Genomic DNA, 24,240 nt, shown 5'->3' with positions numbered 1-24,240 from the left:
TTATTAAGTTTTGTGTTTCTTGTAGAATCTATATAAAGTAATATACATTAGCCTATTGTTAAAATAATGGAAAAAGCATCATTAAATATATTTGTTGTATTGTATTATTACATTAATAGCTGTTGTATTATTATAGGATGGCTTGTTAAACATCTCATAGGATTTTCAGAGGGAGGAAAAACCAAGACATTTAATATAAAATGTAAAATGAATAAATACATAAAAAGAAAAAGAATAAAAATGGTTAAAAGCCATCGTCCCGGGGAGCATTTCATTTCGTACCGTGCATTTTTTTTTTACCGACGACGGTACGACGGGACTACATTAATCTCAAGCCCTGGAAGTTACATTTTATTGTTTGCATTATTTGTTTCAGCATTGCACTTTGAAGATGGTCCCTCAGCTCTTTGACGGCTTTGGCTCTTTTTCAGATCAGCGGACGGACTCTTAAGTCTTTCTTATTTACAGTATATATAAACGTTTCTCATTTCTATTCAAACTTCCATATATATTTAATTTCCTTAACTGCTTACCATAATATATATATATATATATATATATATATATATTATATATTATATACAAGCCAAATCATCCCGATCCAGATATTACTTTAATTCAAGTAATTAAGTAATATTTCCAGGGCTTGAATTTACAACCAGGTTAGTCACATATGTGCCCAAAATGTAATCTGTGCAACTTCAAAATATTTGGGAACAAACAATTATTGTATTGTGAGCTAAAGTCGTGGCATTAGCCTCTATGTTGTGAAGTAATAACATAGAGGCTAATGCCATGACTTTCATTGTGTTTCAGTGTATCTTGAAGGATCATGCAAGTAATTGTTTCTTGTTGATGCTGTAAACAAAATGTCACTGTGCAAACCCATGTTTGTTGTTGTACTGAACACAGATTGAAAATAAACCGACTGAAATAATAATAATAACAATGAATAATTAAAGTCTTTTTTAGCCGTTTGTGAAGTTTTGTGCTCGTGCGCTACGTTCGCTCGCATCCTGTGCATCTCCTGGGGGCTAAGCCCCCCCTGTCCTTAAAAGCTAGTGACGCCCCTGCCAGGCACGTTCTCAGTTGGTTATTTATGCGTCATATAACGTACACTTATTCAGCCTGTTGTTCACTATTCTTTATTTATTTTAAATTGCCTTTCAAATGTCTATTCTTGGTGTTGGGTTTTATCAAATAAATTTCCCCCAAAAATGCGACTTATATATGTTTTTTTCCTTCTTTATTATGCAGATTCGGCCGGTGCGACTTATACTCCGGAGCGACTTATACTCCGAAAAATACGGTAGCTGATACAGAATTATCGTCAGTGGACAATACGAATCATAAAAAAAAAAAAATCATGATTATATTCTTAGTGCAGCTCCTGGAAACTAGTCAAGTCTCCCCTTCTTTAAAACTTGGTATTTCACTTTAATCAAAGGTATTTAAACACACCAGTTTAAGAAATGAGATGCAAAAGTGAAAGGTGTACGTAACTATCTAAAGCTGTCACAAACTGATGTATCGTGTTTTCCTTTCTTCTATCGCCTCATCCTTCTTCCAAAATGTTGCTGTGTGAATGCTAAAAGGTGAGCTTTGATGACATTTTACCATGAATTGATTTACGTGGACCCCGACTTAAATAAGTTGAAAAACGTATTCGAGTGTTACCATTTAGTGGTCAATTGTACGCAATATGTACTGTACTGTGCAATCTACTAATAAAAGTTTCAGTCAATCAATCAAACGTCATGAGTCTGTGTTGAGTGAAATGTTCCAAGTTAGGTTAGCTGATATCCACGTGAAACAAGGTGTAGTTAGTTTTAGACATTCTGAACTTGATTCAAGCCATCTCATTATTGAAAAAAACACTATTTAAAATGTTAACTTTGCACAAGCCCAGGCAAATGAGTACTGCAGCTGCCCATACAGACCACAGCAACCCTTTAGGGGGGCACTATGGTTAAGAAACAATGCCCTTGATGACCTCCTTGAGTCAAAGAGGAAAAAATTCACACAGTCCTGTCGGGTGAGTATGGAGGTTGCTCAAGCTCAGCGATGTTCTTTTCAACCGGGGACATTGATTTGTCCTGCCACAACTCTCGCCTCTTTGAAAGTCAACGCTGCAGGATCTCCTTGAGGTTGTACTGGAAAATTGTCTGTTCCTGTAGCAAGAACTCGCATCATCAGTCCTGAAAGTCTGACACACTTTGTGAATACGTCACCAATCAGACACAAAGTGTTTCAAGGTGAGTATTTATTGAACAATAGCAAGAAAAATCAGTACAGGTGTTGTTTTCATACAAAAACATTTGGTGTTGAGTTAATCCATCCTGGCCTTCAAAGTTCTGGTGGTGATCTTGTCTTTCTCACTAGCAGAGAGAAGAGGTCAACGGTCATTCATGCAACTAATCGCACAAGCGACATACTATTCTTACATGGTTAACATTAAACTAATGTCCTGCATATCAGATGTGATTTTTTTCCTTCACTAGTTCTCATTAGATGGAAACTCGTGCTTGTTGTGACTTAGTACTTGATGTATGGTAGATCGACGATATTCACAGACCCCATTTAAAAAAATGTTTTTACAAAATGTTTGAAAATACAATGTACCTCCTTACGGTCATGTCAAATTGCTCAAACAAGCAGCACACAAATAAAATGTCACAAGATGGGTGAGGCAGGGGTTGGGGGGTGTATATTGTAGCGTCCCAGAAGAGTTAGTGCTGCAAGGGGTTCTGGGTATTTGTTCTGTTGTGTTTATGTTGTGTTATGGTGCGGATGTTCTCCCAAGATGTGTTTGTCATTCTTGTTTGGTGTGGGTTCACAGTGTGGCGCATATTTGTAACAGTGTTAAAGTTGTTTATATGGCCACCCTCAGTGTGACCTGTATGACTGTTGATGAAGTATGCCTTGCATTCACTTATGTGTGTGTACAAGTCGCATATATTATGTGACTGGGCCGGCACGCTGTTTGTATGGAGGAAAAGCGGACGTGACGACAGGTTGTAGAGGACGCTAAAGGCAGTGCCTTTAAGGCACGTGCCCAATATTGTTGTCCGGGTGGAAATCGGGAGAAATTCGGGAGAATTGTTGCCCCGGGAGATTTTCAGGAGGGGCACTGAAATTCGGGAGTCTCCCGGGAAAATCGGGAGGGTTGGCAAGTATGCCCTACGTCCGTCTTTTACCGGATATGTACCACTCCGTACAGCTGCGTTTTAAAAAGTCATTAATTTTACTTTTAGAAACCGATACCGATAAATTCCGATGTTACATTTTAAAGCATTTATCGGCCTGCCGATATTATCGGCCGATAAATGCCAAATAGTAAAGCCAAAAGACTTAGTACCATATTTTTCGGAATATAAGGCGCACTTAAAATCCTTTCATTTTCTCAAAAATCGACAGTGCGCCGTATAACCCGGTGCGCCTAATGTACGGAATAATTCTGGTTGTGCTTACCGACCTCGAAGCAATTTTATTTGGTACATGGTGCGATTATAAGCGTGATCAGTAGATGGCAGTCACACATAAGAGATAGGTGTAAACTGCAAGATGACACCAGTAAACAACACCAAAACTTTAAACGTTCCATTGAGAATATAGAACATTACACACGGCACTACAAAATCCGTCAAAATGTTTTTAGTACGATTTCGGTAAGCTATGAAGCCGCACTGCTTGATGGATTGTCGGCGCTTTAAACATACCAGTATTATTATGGTGTGTGTATAAGGAGCGCAAAATGGCACCTATTAGCAGACATTATCTGGCGTTTTGTTTCGCAATATTATGCAAAACCAACTTTTTTTACCTTCTGGTACCTGCTGATGTGTATTTGGGATCTGCATAAGTCCTGAAAATGTGTGTGCGTCCGCCATTGTAGTCTGTGACGACACTGTAGGCATAAGCTTCTTCTTTTTCTCTATCTTCTTATGTGGCATTCATCTTCCGCTGTTGCCATTTCTAATATAAAGTAGCGTAAAGTTCTTATATCTGTCAGTAGACTAGCTATCAAAGCGCTAAAAACTGTAGTGGGTTTACATAATTCACCCACGGAACTTTAGTTATTAAAGGGTTCCGGTCGGACGGTTTTTCACGGGACACATTTCCAGCATTGATGTTGCACTATTGAGCCATGGATGAGAAGATGCTGCTGTTATTGATTTAAGTAAAGTCTGAATGTCATTAAAACAGTTAGCTCCATTTTTTGACACTTCTTCCACTCCCGTCCTTGCACGCTACACCGCTACAACAAAGATGACGGGGAGAAGACGCTGTCGAAGGTGAGCCACGTAAATAAGACCGCCCACAAAACAGCGCATTCTGAAGAGACACTCAGACAGCTACTTGAAGATGATCTGTAAAACAATCTATGCAACATTTTCACCAAAGAACCGCCATTACATGTTATGTAGACCAGTGTTTTTCAACCTTTTTTGAGCCAAGGCACATTTTTTGCGTTGAAAAAATGTGGCGGCACACCACCAGCAGAAATCATTAAAAAAACAAAACTCAGTTGACAGTAAAAAGTCGTTGTCGCAATTGTTGGGTATGACTTTAAACCATAACCAAGCATGCATCAATATAGCTCTTGTCTCTAAGTAGGTGTACTGTCACCACCTGTCACATCACGCCCTGACTTATTTTGAGTTTTTTGCTGTTTTCCTGTGTGTAGTGTTTTAGTTCTTGTCTTGCGCTCCTATTTTGGTGGCTTTTTCTCTTGCTTTGGTATTTTCCTGTAGCAGTTTCATGTCTTCCTCTGAGCAATATTTCCCGCATCTACTTTGTTTTAGCAATCAAGAATATTTCAGTTGTTTTTATACTTCTTTGCGGGGACATTGTCGATTGTCATGCCATGTTTGGATGTACTTTGTGGACGCCGTCTCTGCTCCACAGCAAGTTTTTGCTGTCGTCCAGCATTCTGTTTTTTTGTACTTTGTAGCCAGGTCAGTTTGAGTTTTGTTCTGCATAGCCTTCCCTAAGCTTCAATGCCTTTTCTTAGGGGCACTCACCTTTTGTTTATTTTTGGTTTAAGCATTAGACACCTTTTTACCTGCACCCTGCCTCCCGCTGCTTCCGACATCTACAAAGCAACTAGCTACCGGTTGCCACCTACTGATATGGAAGAGTATTACACGGTTACTCTGCCGAGCTCGAGACAGCACCAACACTCAACAACAATACATAATTTGCAGACTATAATTACTGGTTTGCAAAAAATGTTTGAACCCAAATAGGTAAAATTACATAATCTCCCACGGCACACCAGACTGTATCTCACGCCACACTAGAGCCGCGGCACAGTGGTTGAAAAACACTGATGTAGACCACAAGGAAGTGTTTTCAATTTAGAAAAAAAAATTCTAACATGACCCCTTTAATGCGCCTTATAATCCGGTGCGCCTTTTGTATGAAAATAGACCTGACTAGACCGGCTCATCGCCAGTGCGCCTTTTAATCCGGTGCGCTCTATGGTCCAAAAAATACGATAGTAAGTTAGTGAACATACTGCATACTTACATTAGGTGTACTGTGTACACAAAGTAATAAGTTAGTAAAACAAAGTACTTACATAATGTGTACAACAACACCCATGCCAGACACCGCGTCACGGTCGACTGCATTGAGCATCGCCTGTGAGATGGTCTCAAACAAATCTTCTGGCTCCTGTGTACAAACAAATACAACAAACGTTTGTTTATCAAAGCTTCTAACTCAACCGTACAGCCTTCACTATCAAATATGCACGATATCACACTACATAAACAATTCCATAATAAAATGCATAAAACAATGTAAATAATAGCAACTGTGCAGGATTGGAATAATCAGGAATAAATAATATTTTCAGACTTTGCATTTTACTTGTATTCTTTTATTTGAAACAATTATAAATGTACAGTATTACCTTTTGAACACGTCATATGAGTATCACGTTAATCTTTGTACTGCACAGAGTGCACTGCACTAGTAGTGACAATAGTAGTAATAACAGTACGACTTGTAGTAACAGTGGTACTTGTAACAGAGGTCGAAGTAACACTGGTTGAAGTAGTAACACTAGTAGTTTCAGTGGATGCGTGGATAGCAGTATAGTAACAATAGTAGTAGTAATAAGAGTATTAGTGGGAGTAACACTGGTAGAACTAGTAAGAGTAGTAGTTTCGGTGGATGTGTGGATAGTAGTATAGTAACAATAGTAGTAGTAATTAGGGATGATACTCAAAACCGATTTTACCAGTTGTTCGATAAGAAAAGAACCGAGTCCTCGGACTCGAATCCCTTTTTGAGAACCGGTACCCGTTATCGAGACCACTATAGTAAAGAAAAAGTGTTGGTTCTTTATTCGAATCCCTCGGAACGAATCCCGTCCCGACCAGAAATGCTCCGTGTGACATCACAAGAAATGACGTCACGTAGCTCAGTCATTAGGCACAGATAGCGAAAGCAGGAAAAAAATGGACCGGAAAAAGCGCTCCAAGGTGTAATAAAGTTCAAAACAAAAGGCATAATCCAATGAATAACTTTACTAAGAGATTTGAGCAGGGTACAAACACATGACGAACACTTTTACGACCAACCGGAAACATAGCAACCAGGCTAGCAACGCACCTCCTTTACGGCAGCTGTCGCAACGTTCTTAAAGCAACCGCAGCACATACATATATATAACATATCTCCCTTTTTTAACTTTTGTTTTTCTTTCCTTGTAAACAAAAAAAATCACACTGTATATGTGTTGTCTGTCTAATTATAAATAGTGCAGATGAGGCGTGTTGGCTGAGTTCTTGACGTTTACTTTCACAGCGTGCTCATAACCTCATTCTTAGCTGCAGGGTGGGACATGCAACAACACTTTTCGGGGCTACCGCGCATGCTCGTCACTCCCGTTGCATGCTGGGTAGTGTAGTTGTTATATTCCCTAGCTCATAACATCTTTCCCCCTATAAAGAAATAATGTTAACTCAATAGGGACGGCGTGGCGAAGTTGGTAGAGTGTCCGTGCCAGCAATCGGAGGGTTGCTGGTTACTGGGGTTCAATCCCCACCTTCGACCATCCTAGTCACGTCCGTTGTGTCCTTGGGCAAGACACTTCACCCTTGCGCCTTGCATGGCAGCTCCCGCCATCAGTGTGTGAATGTGTGTGTGAATGGGTGAATGTGGAAATACTGTCAAAGCGCTTTGAGTACATTGAAGGTAGAAAAGCGCTATACAAGTATAACCCATTTATCATTTATTTATAATAAAGTGTATTTCTTTTTTAGCTTTAACTTTTCATTTTTTTAGCATTGTAACCACATTTGCAAACAACTTTTCTATTCATAGAATTTTCTTTCAATAAAGAAATAAAGTGCAAAAATGTCAAAACATCATAACAAACAGTTATGTCATATAGCAGCAGAATTGCACTTTTTGGAGAGCTGTATTATTTTCAGTTTTGTGCCCAAGGGACTGATTTTATTTAACACTATATTATTATTTATACACCTATAGTGATCACAGAGACAGGTTGTTTTTGTGTTACTGTATATATTTGTTTTTCTGAAAAATCCCACTTACCCGGTAATATACTTTGGGTAACAACAGTCAATATTTATTTTATTTTATTTTATTTTTTTAGGGGGGTAACAGTCAATATTTATTTATTTATTAGATACAATTGTTTTCTTATATAATAAAAGTGAGCTTTTGTTAAACCAAATATTGTGTGTTTTTTACCATATACTACAACCTATCTGGACTTGATAAGAGAATCGATAAGGAATCGGTTCGATAAGAGGATTCAATAATAGGCTCGAACTCGATCATTTCTTATCAAACATCATCTCTAGTAGTAATAAGAGTATTATTGGGAGTAACACTGGTAGAAGTAGTAAGAGTAGTAGTTTCGGTGGATGTATGGATAGCAGTATAGTAACAATAGTAGTAGTACCGGTAATAAGAGTATTAGTGGGAGTAACACTGGTAGAAGTAGTAAGAGTAGTAGTTTCAGTGGATGTGTGTGGATAGTAGTATAGTAACAATAATAGCAGTAGTAGTAATAACACTGGTAGTAGTACTAAGAGCAGTAGTGGGAGTAACACTGGTAGTTTCAATGGATGTGTGTATAGTAGTATAGCAACGATAAAAGTAGTAGTAACAGTAGTAATTTCAGCGGATGTGCTGGAATAACGACAATAAAGACACTATTGTATGTACTATGTGTATATACACTAGTCATTTATTTTGTTGGCCCTCGAACTATATTAACAAAAGAAAATATATTCATTATTTAAATAGCTAAATTTGGTCAGATATCTTTGCAAGATATATTAGAGCGGATATTTTACATGCAAGCCCATATAATTCCATACTGAGTTTTTTTGCGGCTGCTGGAGCAATATCCAATATCAATATTGGACGGAGACACCCCTCTTGATTACTGGCAGAGGACACACTACTTACCATGTTTGGCTCCCACAAAGATTCGCACATGCCGTACATCTGCTCCGAGCAGGTCCCGCTCACAACAAAGTCCTCCGTCACCATTGGACAGCCAATCAAATCCAGGGAGCAGATAAACGGCTCCGAGGTTTTTGGATCGAGTCCGGCAATGACAGGCTCAATGTAGTACGGCCCAAACCTACAATAAGTGAACAATCGTGTCAGGCCCATGAATCCAACATGAATCCTGAAGTTGATCAGTGAACAGCATTCACCTTTTTTCATACAGTAGGTTGGACACCATGCTCATGAAGGTCTTGGGTTTGATCTGGCGCCCCTCCTTCAACTCATACAGATTCAATCGGAATTTAAGCCTCTGGGATCTTTGTGTGGATCAACGACATCAGTCACAATCCGTGTTATTGTGAGGATGACGTAAGCGGTAGAAAAATCAAGTTACACACACTTACACTGTCTGGACGTCTGTGGCCAGCCCAGCTAGACCAATGTAGAGTCGCTCGCCCATGGGGAAGATCTTCTGGAAATCCGTTGTGACCGTCTGAGCCTGAATGCCAAACCTCCGATCCGATGCAATGGCCACACAGTCCTTCCCCCGCATGGCCATGACGGCCCCTCCGTTATACGACATAATAGACTGCATGGAGAGGTTCATTATTTTAAAAAGGGATCTATTATGCAAAACCAACTTTTCTTACCCATTAGTTCTTGTGTATTTGGGAACTGCACAAGTCCCGAAAATGTTACATTATACATTTATAAAACGATCTTGCCTTCCTTCATACTTTCTCCCATCAAGTCATTTGGAATTTTCCCATTGGTGACGTCAGCAGATATCTCCATATCTGGTAGAGCATGGGTGTCAAACTCTGGCCCGCGGGCCAAATTTGGCCCGCCGTGTAATTTCACTTGGCCCTTGAGGCGATATCAAATTAACACTAAAGCTGGCCCGCCGATACTCCCGGGAGTCTTCCAAACGCCAGCCAGCCAGCCAGCCAGCCCATTGAGTGCTGGCCCAGTCACATAACATGTGCGGCTTCTGCACGCACACACATTAGAATGCAACGCATACTTCATCAACAACGATACAGGTTACACTGAGGGTAGCCAAATAAAAAACTTTAACACTGTTAGAAATATACGCCGCACTGTGAATCCACACCAAACCAGAACCCTTTGCAGCACTAACTCTTCCGGGACGCTAAAAGGTGTGTGTGTGTGGTGTGGAGGTTTGGTGGTAGCGGGTGTGTATTTTGTAGCGTCCCGGAAGAGTTAGTGCTGCAAAGGATTCTGGGTATTTGTTCTGTTGTGTTAATGTTGTTTTACGGTGCGGATGTTCTCACAAAATATGTTTGTCATTCTTGTTTGGTGTGGATTCACAGCGTGGCATATATTTCTAACAGTGTTAAAGTTTTTTATACTGGTACCCTCAGTGTAACCTGTATCGCTGTTGATGAAGTATGCGTTGCATTCGCTCATGTGTGCATACAGAAGCCGCACATATCTTGTGACTGGGTCTGAACGATGTTAGAATGGATGAAAAGCGGACGTGACGATAGCTCGTAGAGTACGTTAAAGGTTAATTTGTTCAACCTTGGCCCGCGGCTTTGTTCAGTTTTAAATTTTGGCCCACTCTGTATTTGAGTTTGACACCACTGTGGTAGAGATTAGGGTTGTCCCCATACCAATATCTTGGTACCAGTACCAAAGTATCATATGTATTTCGATACTTTGATACTTTTCTAATTAAAAGGAACCACAAAAAATTTAATTATTGGCTTTATTTTAACAACAAATCTTACAGTATATAAACAAATATATCTTATTGCAATCGAAGAACAATTTTGTCCTTAAATAAAATAGTGAACATACTAGATAACTTGTCTTTTAGTAGTAAGTAAACAGACAAAGGCTCCTAATTTGTCTACTGACGTATACAGTAACATATTGTGTCTGTTCTCATTCTATTATTTTGTCAGAATTATGAGGGACAAGCTGTAAAAAATTGTTCATTTACTGTTAATTTCTGCTTACTTCCTGTTTTAACATGTTCTATCTACACTTCTGTTAAAATGTAATAATCACTTATTCTTCTGTTGTTTGATACTTTACATGAGTTTTGGATGATACCACAAATTTAGGTATCAATCCGATACCAAGTACTTACAGGATCATACATTGGTCATATACAAAGTCCTCATGTGTCCAGGGACGTATTTACTGAGTTAATAAACATAATATGAATTTTTAAAAAAGGAAAAAAGATTTTGTGACGATAAAAAATATTGATGTAATCACAGTAGTATTGACTAGATACGCTATTGTACTTGGTATCATTACAGTGGATGTCAGGTGTAGATCTACCAATGGTATTTGTTTACATTCAGGCGCGCTAGAGTTTGTTAGCGGTGACGCCGGTGAGCTATTGTATCCTCCTGTGGTGTGTAGTGAAGCATGTTTAGCTATTCCTCGTCCTGCAGGGATGATTCTTGTAAGAAACTCACTTTATTCGTCGCCATGGAGGCGAGGGTTAGTGATTCAACACTGCGGAGTAGCTAAAACTGCGGATAGATGTTTGCTGCTAGCTAACTAGTCATGGCTTAAAGCACCTATTCCTGAGGCTGTTTCAGTGTTATAACTTCACCTTTATCGTCAGTTTTTAGGCCAAAATGCATCCGTTCTCCCATTTCTGTCTACACACCTTGTCTGCTTGAGTGTACTCCGTGATTGTGCGCTGCCGAACATGCTCCTCTGCTGGTAAAACCAGCAATGTCACGACAAGACGACGCGCCGTCATGCCCGGGAACCGGTACTTTTCAATCATTAGTACCGCGATACTATACTAGTACCGGTATACCGTACAACCGTATAGTATCGCTTTACCCCAAGTGCTTTGCGCAAGTCCACCATTGTAGTCTGACTTTTTCCTCTATCCTCTTATTGTGGGGAAGACTGTCTCGTACATGCACATGCATCCTTCGCTATTGCCATTTCTAATAAAAAGTAGCGTATAGTTCTAACTTGTATCTGTCAATGGAATTGATATAGAAGCACTACCAACTACAACTATACATCTATATCATATATTGTATATATGATATATCCATCCATCCATTTTCTACCGCTTGTCGCGGGGGGTGCTGGAGCCTATCTTAGCTGCATTCGGGCGGAAGGCGGTGTACACCCTGGACAAGTCGCCACCTAGGGCGCAATTTTTAGTGTTGCCAATCAACCTATAGATATAATATAATACATCAGTATATATAATATACTGTACATATATTATGTAGATATTACGTGTATATATATATATATGTTATATTTTATATCACTATATTTAGTCTATTTATACCTGCATTGTCCTTTCCATCCTTACACTTTCCATAATTGTAACTGAGCTACTGTGTGGAACAATTTCCCTTGTGCATCATTAAAATTTGTCTAAGTCTATGTCTAAGTCTAAGTCTAAGTCTAACATGGCTTTTGAGGAGAGGACGCTGTTGAAGTGGAGGCACGTAAATAGGACTACCCACAAAACGGTCGGATCCGAAAGTGGTTTGAAGATGGTCTGTGACTCATAATCTATGCGACATTTGGACAAAAGAACAAACAATAGATGTTATTTAACGTAGAAAAAACACACACCCTCTACTGTCTTAGGAAACAAATAGACAGGAAATAAAAAACATTAAAAATATTTACTTGGGAATATTGTGTTCATCCAAGTAATTGACACGTTTATTGTACATGACGTCAGCACCAAAAACAACGATTTTCTCTTTTTAGCAATCACTGGAGGGTCTGTTAGCACGAAAAGTCGGCGACTTCTGCTCCTCGAAGCCATTTTTTTTCCAAAATGTATACATTTTAATCTTATTTTAATAAAATATTTAGCGAAAGTATCTACTAGTAACGTCAAATACACGAATTATGTGTTTGCAAATGTGGCGCATGCGCAAACAGATCGTACACCTCAGTAAATCAGGAAGTGACAAGTAGGGACCCATTTCGCAGTAATAAAGGTAAACATTTCATCATTTCTCATGGCCCAATATATGTGGCACCAATATGTTACAAATACAAATTAAAAGTAGCGAGATTAAATCGATATTATTCAGGCAATAATATCAACGCAGGCTTTTACAACACTGCTAAGCTAACAATGACATAGCGGCTCGTGAACTACATGCTAATAGTGCAGCTTTTACTCATTTAAAGCAATTTTATAATTACTTTATGACATGTTTATACACATTATCATGCATTTCTACAACTACACTCCTTTGCATAAATTATCGGCAACGCTTCATGTTAAAACCTGCTAAAGATGCTAGCATTAGCATAAGCCAGACTCTAGCGACCGGTAGAAGTGCGTTCACGTTTCAACCAATAGCGACACACAACACAATGTGTAGGGTTCTTACCATTGTGAAGCCGTTAGTGTGGATTTAGCACAAAATAAAACTTTAAAGTACGCCTTAACGAATGAAAGCAGAGCTATTCCGTGGGGTGACTACACAATTTTATAGGAACCACCGAAATCACACAACCGTGCTGGGTGCGTCATGCATGCTCAAATGTGATTGGCTGACGTACATCGCTCCCATTGGCTGTCTCCGTGAGCCAACATAGTTTGCTTGACTTGTGTTAAAGTGAAATAAATAAATGATAAATGGGTTGTACTTGTATAGCGCTTTTCTACCTTCAAGGTACTCAAAGCGCTTTGACACTACTTCCACATTTACCCATTCACACACACATTCACACACTGATGAAGGGAGCTGCCATGCAAGGCGCTAACCAGCACCCATCAGGAGCAAGGGTGAAGTGTCTTGCTCAGGACACAACGGACATGACGAGGTTGGTACTAGGTGGGGATTGAACCAGGGACCCTCGGGTCGCGCACGGCCACTCTGCCACTGCGCCTCAAACGGCGCAAAATTGTTAATTATGTCCTAATTATGAGTCTAGTTTTTATAATATATATACAAAAAAAAAAAAAAAAAAAAAAAAAAAAAATATATATATATATATATATATATATATATTTTTTTTTTCATCCATCCATTTTCTACTGCTTGTTCCTTTTGGGGTTGCGGGGGGTGCTGGAGCCTATCTCAGCTGCATTCGGGCGGAAGGCGGGGTGTATGTATAAGTATATGTATAACAAGAAACCCTGGATGACCAGCCAGGTCCGCACACTCCTCAGGGCCCGCGACGCAGCCTTCAGGTCAGGGGACAGGGCACTGTACAGTGTTGCTAGAGCCGACCTGAAGAGAGGGATTAAAAAAGCAAAGGCGGACCACAGGAGGTGCATAGAGTCCCATCTGTCCAGCAAAAACTCACAGGAGGTGTGGCGGGGCATTCATGACATCACGAACTTCAGAGGCTGCAATATGACAACTGCGGATCAGAGTGCGACACTGGCAGAGGAGCTTAACTGTTTCTTTGCCCGTTTCGAAACCCCCCAGCGACACTCATCTGCTCCAGCCATAGGTGGATTAATGAACGGGCCTACCGGGCCCAGGCCCAGGGGGCCAGAGGCCCCAAGGGGCCAGGCCAACTTGGCCCCGCGGCCGCGACGCATGCAAAACTACTTTTGCAGAAATAATAATCTTAGGCCCCAAGGGGCCAGGCCAACTTGGCCCCGCGGCCATGATCCATAGAGGGTCAGAGGCCCCAAGGGGCCAGGTCAACTTGGCCCCGCGGCCACGACCCACAGAGGGTCATAGGCCCCAAAGGGCCAGGCCAACTTGGCCCCGCGGCTGCGACCCACAGAAGGCCAGAGGCCCCAAGGGGCCAGGTCAACTTGGCCCCGCGGCCACGATCCATAGAGGGTAAGAGGCCCCAACGGGCCAGGTCAACTTGGCCCCAACGGGCCAGGTCAACTTGGCCCCGCGGCCGCGACCCACAGAGGGCCTGAGGCCCCAAGGGGTCAGGCCAACTTGGCCCCGCGGCCACGATCCATAGAGGGCCAGAGGCCCCGAGGGGTCATGCCAACTTGGCCCCGATCCATAGAGGGTCAGAGGCCCCAAGGGGCCAGGCCAACTTGGCCCCGCGGCCACGATCCACAGAGGGCCAGAGGCTCTCAATCATTATTATCAAAGCTAATTCTCAAATTGGATCACAGAACCTCACTCACATATTCTTTATCAATTATTAAAGGTTGTTTCTGAATTTTGATCACAGAACTTAATGCAAATATTCTTGATTGATTGGCAAAGCTCATTCTCAAATTTTGATTACACAACCTTACTCTGACAAATTATCATTATCAAAAAGCTCTATCTCGAATTTGGATCACAGAATCTCACTCAAGTATTCTTAGCTGTGCCCCTCCCCCATCGAGTCTTTCATAAACCGGTCTGTTCTTTTAGAATCTCCTCATTTGGTACTTTGAACTCGTGAGTGACTGCTCAAAATTTGGTTTCCTTTCCCTCAGTTCAGACTCAGAGATAATTTGAAATCATTCCACAAGAAGTTTAACGCGCACACACACACACGACACACACACACTTGAGTTGAGCATTACTTGGAAATTCTTATATTTTCCATTTTGCTGTTATTATCAGCATCTTCCCATTTTGTCCTTTTCTTTCAAAAAAGTTTACAGTCTGACATTTGTCACTGCTGTCAGTTAATAACTTTTTGGTCTTTGACCCATTTTGTCATTTTCTCGATTCGATCGTCACTGACCACTCTCTCCTGTCTGGCAGACATCGTTGCTGCCATCATAGCCAGCAAGCTGCCTGCAGATAGCAACATTTTGGTGTCCTTTGTGAAAATATTTAGAAAGTAGACAAAAGTACACAAAGTTGTACAACTATTATCTTTATGATCTTTTTTTTTGTTTGTTTGTTTCTCTGTTACTGTGTGTGGCCAATTAAGCGACTTTTGGCCATACCTGGCTGGTGACATTTAGCGACTTTCTGGTTGTTGTTAAAATTAATAATAGCAACAGTTCTCTTCATCTTAATGCAATTTATTGTGTCTGTCTCTCCACATTTTGCCATTAGGTACTTTGAGCTCTTGTTGGTCAGTCACTCTAAGGTACATTGTTGCTGCCATCATAGCTAGCAAGCTGCCTGCAGATAGCGACATTTTGGTGTCCTTTGAGAAATATTAAGAAAGAAGACAAAAGTACAAGACATTGTACGATTACTATCTTTTTTTAAATTATTTGTTTCACTGTCAGTGTGATTGAGCGACTTTACCGCTAGATTTCGCGTCTTTTGGCCATACCTGGCTAGCGACTGAAAACATCATTTAGCGACTTTTTGGTTGTGAAGATAAGTGGTAAAAGCAGATCTGCCTGTTGGTCTTCCCACATTTTGCCATTTGGTACTTTGCACTCTTGTTGGTCACTCCAAGGCATTTGTCCCTGCCTTCAGCTAGTCACTTGGCTCTTTTGGAATTTATTTCACTGTAATTGGCTTTCTCTTTCTCCTCAGTACAAATCAGTCTGTTCCCTTGCCATTCATCACTGACCACTCCGCTCTCCTGTCTGTCAGACATTGTTGCTGCATGCAGATAGCTTAGGGTCCTTAGTGAAAATATCAGAAGAGAAAAGTACACAAATATCTTAATCATCTTTTTTTATTCACTGTCAGTCCTTCAGTGAGTCCCAGTGTGTTGGCGATTAAGCAACGTTGGCATTCGATTTAGAGACTTTTGGCCATACATGACTGGCGACTCAAAACGTCATCTAGTGACTTTCGCTGTCTGAGTTTAGCATTGATTGGAAATCTGTTATCAGTTCTTATAGAAATCAGCTGATTTCTGCTTTTGACTGTTAATGCTAGATTGCTAGTTTTGAAAATTGCATCACTCACTCACACACACACACACACACACACACACACACACACACACACACACACACACACACACACACACACACACACACACACACACACACACACACACACACACATAGTTGGTTAAGCTGTTGTGATAGGCAAAGAGCCAATGTGCACAGAAAGAAGGGAAATATGGATCATAAACGTCTAAGTGGAGGAGCTAGAAAAAAAATTCAGCAAGAAAAGAAAAAAAAGGAATCAGTTTTACTTGAGAGTGTTCCAAATATCTCCAGCTTCTTCAGTACAAAGACATCTGCTGAAAGCAATTCTATAAATGCTACTGCAAATTCAGCTAAGGTTAGCAATGCACCTGAGCTAGCATGTAGCTCCCAAGATCCTGAGACCACTACAAGTGTACGCACTGAACCAAATGCTTCGGATGCTAATGATTCAACCAACTCAGCAGTAGCCAGTTGCTCGGATGAATGTGAGGTCACTGCACCTCTGGACAGCATAGAAAATGAGTTGAATCTTTCTTCAACACCATCTACAGTGACAACTCTACCTAGTGATCCCGCTAAATGGGCTGATACCCTCACTGAGTCAATGAAGGAAGTTCTTATTCAAAGAGGTGCAAAATCATTTCACAACCGTCACAGCCATTATCCAGCTTCTGTGAGGAACAGTGGGCTAGGAGGCAAAACCCGATGCCTAAACAATGAACATTTTACTTCACACCTGCCCAATGGACAACGAGTACAAAGAGAGTGGATGATGTACTCTCCCTCTACTGGTAATGTTTACTGCTTTGCATGCAAACTGTTTTCCCCAAAAACGCATTCTTTTGTGACAGGCTATTGTGATTGGAAACACTCAGAAAGATTTGGTGAACATGAGCGAAGTGCTGAGCACATAACCTGCATGCAAGCAGTCTTGAACCGCGCCACAGGTGCCACAGTTGATGCAGACCTGTTCAAACAGTTTCAGGCAGAGAGCAGCTATTGGAGGCAGGTGTTACAAAGAGTTGTTGCAGTCATTAAATTCCTTGCAGAAAGGGGCATTGCATTTAGGGGTAAAAATGAATCGTTAGGGTCTCCTCTCAATGGGAACTACCTTGGTATTCTGGAGGTCCTGGCTGAATTTGATCTCTTTCTAAAGGATCACATCAGAAAGTTTGGGCAGATGGGTCGAGGTAATACCTCATATCTGTCCTCCACCATTTGTGAGGAATTCATTGAATTGATGGGTGCAAAAACCAAACAGGCTATAGCAGATGAACTGCAAGCAAGCAAATACTACTCTATCATTGTGGATTCAACCCCAGATTTATCTCATGTGGACCAATTGACATTCATATTCCGTTTTGTTAGCAAAGAGGGCAGTGTTGTTGAACGCTTTGTGGGTTTTGAGCCCATTACTAGCCATACAGGTGAACGTTTGGCTAACTGTGTCATGTCTGTGTTGGAAAATCTAGGGTTAGAGCTGTCAAATTGCAGGGGGCAGGCTTATGATAATGCCAGCAACATGTCAGGGAGGTATAATGGGTTGCAGGCTCACTTAAAGAAAAGCAACCCATTAATACACTATATTCCATGTGCAGCTCACTCTTTGAATTTGGTGGGAGTCAACAGCATTGACAGATGTGGAAATGAAGTCTCTAAGTATTTTGACTTGATTCAGTCTATTTACAACTTCACAACTGCATCCACACACCGATGGGACAGGGTATTTGGCAATTCCAACATAGATCTCACACTTAAAGCTTTATCCAACACGCGTTGGAGTTGCCGTGCAGAATCTACCAAAGCACTGTGGCAGAACTACAGTAAAATAAGAGCAGCACTACAGGGTATTTCCACTGATGACACAGAGAAACGAGACACACAAACTGAAGCTGACAGTCTAGTGCGGAAGCTGGATTCACTTGAGATGGCCTTCATGGCAGGCTTTTGGGACACTGTTCTGTCCAGATTTCAGGCCACAAGTCTGCAACTTCAAAAAGCAGACATGGACCTTGGTACAGCAGTTAGATTGCTGGAATCTCTGCGCACCTTTGTTCTCTCCCAAAGAGATCTATTTGATCATTTTGAGCAGAAAGCCTTAAACATGTTGGGTGGCACCCCATCTTACAGGGCTGAACGGACGAAGAAACGTAAAAAGTTTGCTGATGAATCAGCATCCCCAGATGTTGTGCTTGAGGGAAGGCAACTGTTTCAAATAGAGACATTTATTGCCTCTATTGATTGAGTTCAAGCCTTAATCACCGTCTGGAGGCCTACAAACATCTGAACAATTTGTTCAGTGTCCTTTTCTCTTTGGATACAGAGTCCAATGCTTCAGTCCTTCACAAGGCCAAGATTCTCACTGAATCATACTCATCTGACCTCAATGAAAGTCTTGGACAGGAGCTTATACAGTTCAAATCTTTTATACAGCTCAACAACACTGATGAGGAGAGGACCCCTTCAGGACTGCTCAAAACAATAATACATTTTGGACTACAGCCTACGTTTCCTAATACATACATTGCGCTACAGATTTTTCTCACTCTACCGGTCAGTAACTGTGAGGGAGAACGCTCATTCTCTCTTTTGTCAAGAGTCAAAAATGAGCTGCGCACAAGAATGACTCAGAAAAGATTAAATGCGTTATCTCTAATGGCAATTGAGAGTGAGCTGACAAGAGAGTTGGACTTCAATGATGTGGTGGATGATTTTGCGAAATTGAAAGCACGAAAGAAACCCCTTGCTTAAAGGTGCACTGTGTAAGATTTTTAGGTTGTTATTTCCAGAATTCACCCATTCACTAATGTTAGGCTACCTGTTTTCATGAATACTTACCACCACCATAAAATTCTAAGTATCCATTATGACTGGGAGAATTGCACTTTCGCCATTTCTGGGAACTGTCTGTCACCTGGATTCTGAAGATAGGATTGACTTTAGGCAGAAGCATGGTGCTTTCTCCGGCAAACTGAACCTCAAGCTTCATTCTCTGCAGCTTTGCATTCTTGTTCAGACTTTCATCGACAAGGAACTTTTCAACTTCCCCACTATCGTGAAGGGGCCACCAAAAGATTTCAGTGTGTCCAGCATGTCTAGTCTCTTCTTCTCCTGTCTTTGAGCCATCTCTTGTTTCTCGTCAGCCCAACTCTCGAATTTTGCCTTCATGAGTTTACTCCAGTTGAGTTCAACCTCTCTTTTTGCTTGTGCTGCTGCCTTGAAACCTCTGAAGCTCCTGGCTCTTCTGTAAAATTATTGACCTATTGACTGCGTTCAGTGTGCCCAACTTCTTCAGTCTGTAGTCCACCTTGCCACATTGTCTCTCCATCCCAATGTTGTGCACAGGGGTGCCATCAATGTTACTAGCCTGTTCACTGACAGGGTCCATTGGGAAGGTCTCCTCATCCATCCCATAGTCCATCCTCTGCCTGGCCAGGACAGTCTTCAGATGGGGCAGCATGAGATCTGTCAGCTGCTTCACTTCATCCAAGTATTCGGCAGCCACGTCTGACACTGAGTTCAGGACATGTCCAGTGCCTGTCCAGCCACTATAGCATTCTTGCTGTCTACATCCAGATCCACCATGAAACTCTGTAGAACTTGCTCCATCTTCATATCGGCCTCCGCCAACCGCATCACTTTATTCATGGCACTGCTGAAGCCCAGTGTAGTGTGGGTGCCACAAAAGATCTGCCCTGCTGGTTTTTCCAAGTTGTTCATCTCTGCCAACAGCTTTGAAAAGCCTTTGTTGTGCTCTGTGCTGTCAGTCATATGTGCATCTACAAGTTTATAAACATCCTCCACATTGACTCCTCTGACCGACGCCAGTATTTCGAACCCCATATCCACTTGCATTTCTATGTCCTCAGTGGTCTCTCGGTGAATGGGTAAGACAGGCAGAGGAAATGGGCTATCTTGACCTGTATGCAGCCCTTGTACCATGAACTGGCCTACACCTTTCTTTGTGGTGCTCTCCGATGCATGTGTTATCATTTTACTTTTCTCCTTCTCCTCCTCAAGCTTTCCCACAAAATAGATACAGACTTTGAGCCTCAATTTGCTGCACAGCTGCCGTTATGCCAAAGTGTTTTCCTAAGATATTATTTTATTTTTAATGATAGAAGGGAGGAAAAGGGGGCAAAAATCATGTCCAATTTAGTTTTTTGGGTGGGGTGGGGGGTTTATTTCATGATAGGTACCAACTTCCAATACATAATATCTCTCAAATGACCCAATGCACCATCACTGAAGTGGGTGTAATCATTTTCCAAAATTTTTATTTTTAGGCCATTTATCCCCTCCCCCTACCTGTGTCTGTGTGAAACCTGTGCTTGTCTGTGTGGTATACCTAATAGTGTGTGTGCAGTATGTGCACTCTTCTGTACAGTACAGTGTGCATGTCTGTTCACAGTATACAGTATTTCTTGCATAGTGCGTGCGTGTGTGTGCGCGTGCACGCGCGGAGTTGAGGGGCCAAGACCATGTCAGGCCCAGGGGGCCAAAATTTCTTAATCCGCCCCTGGCTCCAGCCCTGCCCCCGCCCCCACCGGGCTCCGGCGCCACTCTACTCACTGTACAGGAGCACAGTGTCAGACGAGTGCTCCTGGCTGTGAACCCCAGGAAGGCTACCGGACCAGACGGAGTACCTGGAAAGGTGCTCAGGACGTGCGCCCACCAGCTCGCTCCCCCCCTCACCAGGATCTTCAACCTCTCCCTGGCTCAGGCAGTCATCCCATCCTGCCTGAAGTCATCTACAATAATCCCGGTGCCGAAGAAGTCTCCCATCACCAGCCTGAATGATTACCGACCAGTGGCCCTCACTCCGGTAATCATGAAGTGCTTCGAGCGACTTGTTCTCCAGCACATCAAGGACCATATCCCTCCAGACTTCGACCCCCACCAGTTCGCATACCGGGCGAACAGGTCCACAGAGGACGCATCGCTGTTGCTCTCCACTCTGCTCTGAACCACCTGGAGCAGCAGCAGAGCTACGTCCGGATGCTCTCTGTGGACTATAGCTCTGCCTTCAATACAATAATCCCGGACAGACTCTGCAATAAACTGGACACTCTTGGCCTCCCCCCTCTCACAAACGCCTGGATAAGGGACTTCCTAACGGACCGACCCCAGAATGTGAGACTTGGCCCGCACCTCTCATCCTCCCGCACGCTGAGTATCGGCTCCCCACAGGGCTGTGTGCTGAGCCCCCTCCTCTACTGCCTTTACACCCATGACTGCAGTCCGGCCCACAGTGACAACCTTACCGTCAAGTTCGCCGACGATACCACAGTGGTCGGGCTCATCTCCAGGGGTGACGAGGCTGCCTACAGAGAGGAGGTCCTGAAGCTGACGGCCTGGTCTTCGGAGAACAACCTCGCTCTCAACACCAGCAAGACCAGAGAGATCATCGTCGACTTCAGGAGGAGCAGCACCGACCCTGCCCCCCTCTACATCAACGGCGAGCGTGTAGAGAGGGTCCACACCTTCAGGTACCTTGGAGTCCACATCTCTAATGACTTCTCCTGGACAGTCAACACCACATCAATCATCAAGAAGGCTCAGCAGCGGCTACACTTCCTTAGAGTCCTCGGGAAGTACAACCTGAAGCCTGACCTGCTGCTGACCTTCTACCGCTCGTCCATCGAGAGCCTGCTGACCTACTGTATTACGGTATGGTACGGCAGCTGCACTGCAGCAGACAGGGAGAGGCTGCAAAGAGTGGTCAAGACGGCTCAGAAGATCATCGGCCGCCCTCTCCCCTCTCTGACGGACATCTACACCTCCCGCTGCCTCAACAGAGCCAGTGCCATCATCAAGGACAGCACCCACCCTGGCTCTGACCTGTTCCACCTGCTGCCCTCTGGGAAGCGCTACAGGTGCATTAAAACCAAAACAAACAGGCTAAAGAACAGCTTCTTCCCCAGGGCCATAACCATCCTGAACAGACTGCCCCATTGTCCCTCATAACTGCCTTCTCTTCGGTGCAATAACCCATTCCACCAACACCCTGTTTTTGTTTTGTTTTTTCATGTATATATTCATTTCACACCATATTCATTGCACTTCTACATTTTTTATATTTCTATATATTTGCACATTGTTTTTCTAGCATGCACACATCGCACTGTATGGAATGGCCTCAATCTCGTTACCTTGCGTAATGACAATAAAGCTGATTCTGATTCTGAAGTGTGTGATACATATAAACTCAGTGATGGGCAAGCTACACGGAAAAAGTAGTTTGCTACATCAAAGCTACATTTAACGGCATTTATATCTATGGGCCCACATGTATAATATCAATGTTAATGTAACGGAGAGTGTACAAATGGACCCAATAAGAGTCCGTTACTATTAACTATCTGTCATTTAGCTGGGGACACCATACAACTACCTCTAGGTGTCCACGCACCCTTAAAGGTGTGTGTATTTATTTAGTTTGCCTTTTCCTTGGCCCACCACTATAATGTTATTTATTTTCTCTCCCTACAGTAAAAAAAAAACCCAATATTTATATATACCTTGACAAAAAAAACAATGTGACTTGTGTGTTGTTTGGGACTAGTTAGTAACAGTTACGTGCAGTAAAACTTTTCAAGAACTCAACTCACCTACTGTGTGTTCCTAAATTTGTGTTAGGTCTTAGATGAGGAGAACAGTTGTGATGATGAGCGCCCTTTCTCACTGGCTCTCATCGAGGGCGGACACTCTCTTTCCCACTCCCTTATCTCCAGTCCTTGCTTCTTTGTCTTGTCATAACTGAATTTGTAGTCCAGTTTCTCACTTTGTAGCTTGTAGCTTTGATTAAGCTGCCTCACTACCTTCTCAGTGGCCTTGTGGTTAGAGTGTCCGCCCTGAGATCGGTAGGTTGTGAGTTCAAACCCCGGCCGAGTCATACGAAAGACTATGAACATGAGAGTCATTACGTCCTTGCTTGGCACTCAGCATCAAATGTTGGAATTGGGGGTTAAATCACTAAAATGATTCCCGGGCGCGGCCACTGCTGCTGCCCACTGCTCCCCTCACCTCCCAGGGGGTGAGCAAGGGGATGGGTCAAATGCAAAGGACACATTTCACCACACCTAATGTGTGTGCGTGTGACAATCATTGGTACTTTAACTTAACTATTTGGCTCGAAAAGTAGCTAAGCTACAGAAAAACTACTTGTTAAAATACTACTGGAAAATGTAGTTAAGCTATGTAGCTTAACTGTAGCTTGTTACTGCCCATCACTGTATAAACATATGTATGTATACACATGTATATATAAATATATACACATTTATATACATATATATAAATAGTCTTTTTTAACATTTTACATATATATACATATACAGATCTATATACACACATGTACTGGTACTGCTTATATATATATATATATATATATATACATACACACACATATATATATACATCTATATATCTGCCTACATCCATATATATATATATATATATATATATATACATACACACACACACACACACCGACTAAATATAAATGTTGCGCTAAACAAACTCTGTATACTATTATTCCAGTGCCCAAACGTAGAATTCCACACAAATCCAAATTAATCTAAAATGGGGCCAAAAAAAGTGGCGAGTATCAGCACAGTGAAAAGCACTACTGAATTCAAGAAATAATTAATTCATGGCAAAGCACGAAGGTGGCATCTCGCCACAGTCTTTGCAAACAAGAGCCTTTCATAAGTGATGTTAAATGTTCATTCATCATTTATATTATGTATTTGACATTGTTTTTTGTATACAACTAAAATGATTCTCTATAAAAAAGTTTTTGTAATATTTCTGAGTGTTTAGAACAAATTCATTGGATGTCGATTTCTTATGGGGAAGAATGTATTTCAAAACCAATGTATATTATTTACAGTATGTTTATGTTGCCAAGTAAGTCCTGGTTTCAATTGTAGTTGTAAACGATAAATTCTATTAAAATATTTTCCTACTTAAGTTGAGTCCCA

General features: G+C 41.9%; 1 protein-coding gene across 1 annotated transcript; it reads right to left on the bottom strand.

The window, feature by feature from the left end:
* Window positions 1-2,248: 2,248 nt before the first annotated feature.
* Window positions 2,249-13,044, bottom strand: psmb3 (proteasome 20S subunit beta 3). Its single transcript, XM_061977139.1, has 6 exons — window positions 12,879-13,044; window positions 8,907-9,091; window positions 8,712-8,819; window positions 8,458-8,635; window positions 5,585-5,679; window positions 2,249-2,378 (listed from the first exon to the last, which is right to left on the bottom strand). The coding sequence occupies exons 1-6, from the start codon at window positions 12,879-12,881 to the stop codon at window positions 2,330-2,332; spliced, it is 618 nt and encodes a 205-aa protein (XP_061833123.1). The 5' UTR covers window positions 12,882-13,044; the 3' UTR covers window positions 2,249-2,329.
* Window positions 13,045-24,240: the final 11,196 nt, after the last annotated feature.

The sequence above is a fragment of the Nerophis lumbriciformis genome, linkage group LG16 (assembly GCF_033978685.3).
Source record: "Nerophis lumbriciformis linkage group LG16, RoL_Nlum_v2.1, whole genome shotgun sequence".
Lineage (NCBI taxonomy): Eukaryota > Metazoa > Chordata > Actinopteri > Syngnathiformes > Syngnathidae > Nerophis > Nerophis lumbriciformis.
The sequence above is the reverse complement of the archived record's forward strand: the minus strand, read 5'-3'. Positions and strand labels throughout refer to the sequence as shown.